The following is a 1,732-nucleotide window of genomic DNA, read 5'->3' on the forward strand; positions in this document are numbered from 1 at the left end:
AGAAGGATACTACTAAAATGTTACTCGAGAAAAGCAGAAAATAGTTTCGTTTACTCAATATCACATGCTAGAAGAAAAGTTTGCATGAGAAAACACTGAAGAGGTAATTTTTTAATCCAGATTTCACAAACTCATGGTGCAAAATGGGTCCCACAGCTTCCTCTAGGGTAATCACTGCTTTTTCACTACTTGCTGGCTGCCTCTGAAAATTTGATTGAAATTAACTCAAATGCTTCCACAAAACTAATCATTTCCATCCATGCTATTCTGACCACTATAGCCAGTGCCATAACAACCGCTCACTGACTGGCTCTCCAGGCCACTGTAGGTGGCCTGAGCCACGGACACCCCCATGCCCTCCATCACCTGGCTGCTGTAGGCCCCGTTGCTGACCCCTGTGGTGGAATTCAAGAAGAGTTCTATGTATCTGTGCTGCATATTGGCCCTATCTTTCAACATCACTGCCACAGCTTCTTCGTGGGTGGCAAACTCCACATCAGCTTCACCCGTCACTCTTCCATCTGGGCAGATCTCAATATGGACTCCCACTGGGTTAAGTGGAGAGAAGAAGTTGTAGATGTCGTTCTCGGTCGCTTTGTATGGTAGCCCTCTCATGTGGACGCAGTGGCTGGTGGTGCTCTGCACTGCGAACTCGCTGTCTCCATATCTGTGGTCGTACATTCCTGAGAGGCAGTAGCTGAGGTCTCTTCCGAACAGATCAGTGGTGAAGCCATAGCCATCGCTGAGGCCACTGTACTCCTCATAGCCCCCATAGCCAGCGCTGTAGGTGCCAGGCCACATTCTCTCCAAGCCTGCCTGCTTCACAATGCCAATATACCTCCAGGCTGTGCCAGGCCTGTCATAGGGCCCGGGTCGCTGAACAGACATGAACTTCAGAGGAGGATCTGAGTATGACCTCACTTCTTCCTGACTGCTCTTAAATACCTCAATATGTCTGTGCCCTATTCTCTCCTTGTGCTTCCCTAGCGCCTTCTCTGCCAGCTCCTGAGAGGCAAACTGCACGAAGGCCTCCCCTGTAATCTTGCCCTCAGGGTCCACAGGCAAAGTGATCCCATTTGGCATGATTTCCAACCCTGAGAAAAACTGAACAATTTCTTCCCTTGTGCATCCAAACGGGAGTTCTCGAAGCCGCACGAAGCCATCATTAGTGGTGTCAGCACTGTTTGGACCACTGTGCTTCAACACCCAATCCATCTCAGTTCTGTGAGACTTGAACACCTCAATGTACCGGTGCCCCATGCTTTACCTGTCTTTTTTCAGGGCCATTTTGACATCATCTTCTGATTCAAGTTCGACAAATGCCTCACCACTCTGCCTGCCTTCTCTAGTGTAGATAAAATGAACGCCTGCAGCCCCATCGTGAATCATGCAGTCGGACAGGAAGTTCTGCACGTCCTCAATAGAGCAGGAGCAGGGCAGGCCACGGAGCTTGACCACAAAGCCTTTACCTCCCTCGGGACCCAGCATCATGGACACTTGACAGGGTAGATGTCAAACGGGTGCAAGTTGTCTTTTTATGGCTTAGAGTATCGCCAAGGATACCTTCAGTAGGAGACACCTCTGCTAGGTAACCAACTGTCCACTGAGGAGGGCTGGCCTGGTTTCTATTTGCATTCAGCAAGAGCGGCTTCCAGCGAAGGACCCCAGATCCCACCCGAGCTTAGATGTGCAGAGGGCTCCAGGCAAACTCCAGGTGCATCTTTTTGTCCTT

The 1,732-nt window shown here is 50.1% G+C and overlaps 1 protein-coding gene across 1 annotated transcript; it reads right to left on the bottom strand.

Annotated features, from left to right (window-relative positions):
- Positions 1-243: 243 nt before the first annotated feature.
- On the bottom strand, positions 244-1,506 carry LOC149119446 (heterogeneous nuclear ribonucleoprotein F-like). The gene has a single exon (XM_089325167.1). It carries the CDS (start codon positions 1,258-1,260, stop codon positions 244-246), a length of 1,017 nt encoding a protein of 338 aa, XP_089181293.1. The 5' UTR covers positions 1,261-1,506.
- Between the last annotated feature and the right edge of the window lie 226 nt (positions 1,507-1,732).

This window comes from Oryctolagus cuniculus, chromosome Y, assembly GCF_051225735.1.
Source record: "Oryctolagus cuniculus isolate XC-2025 breed Fujian yellow rabbit chromosome Y, ASM5122573v1, whole genome shotgun sequence".
NCBI classification, from domain to species: Eukaryota; Metazoa; Chordata; class Mammalia; order Lagomorpha; family Leporidae; genus Oryctolagus; species Oryctolagus cuniculus.

What these genes read in the sequence shown, in the direction of transcription:
- LOC149119446 (XM_089325167.1), bottom strand. Translation starts at nt 1,260, where the DNA reads ATGGGGCACCGGTACATTGAGGTGTTCAAGTCTCACAGAACTGAGATG.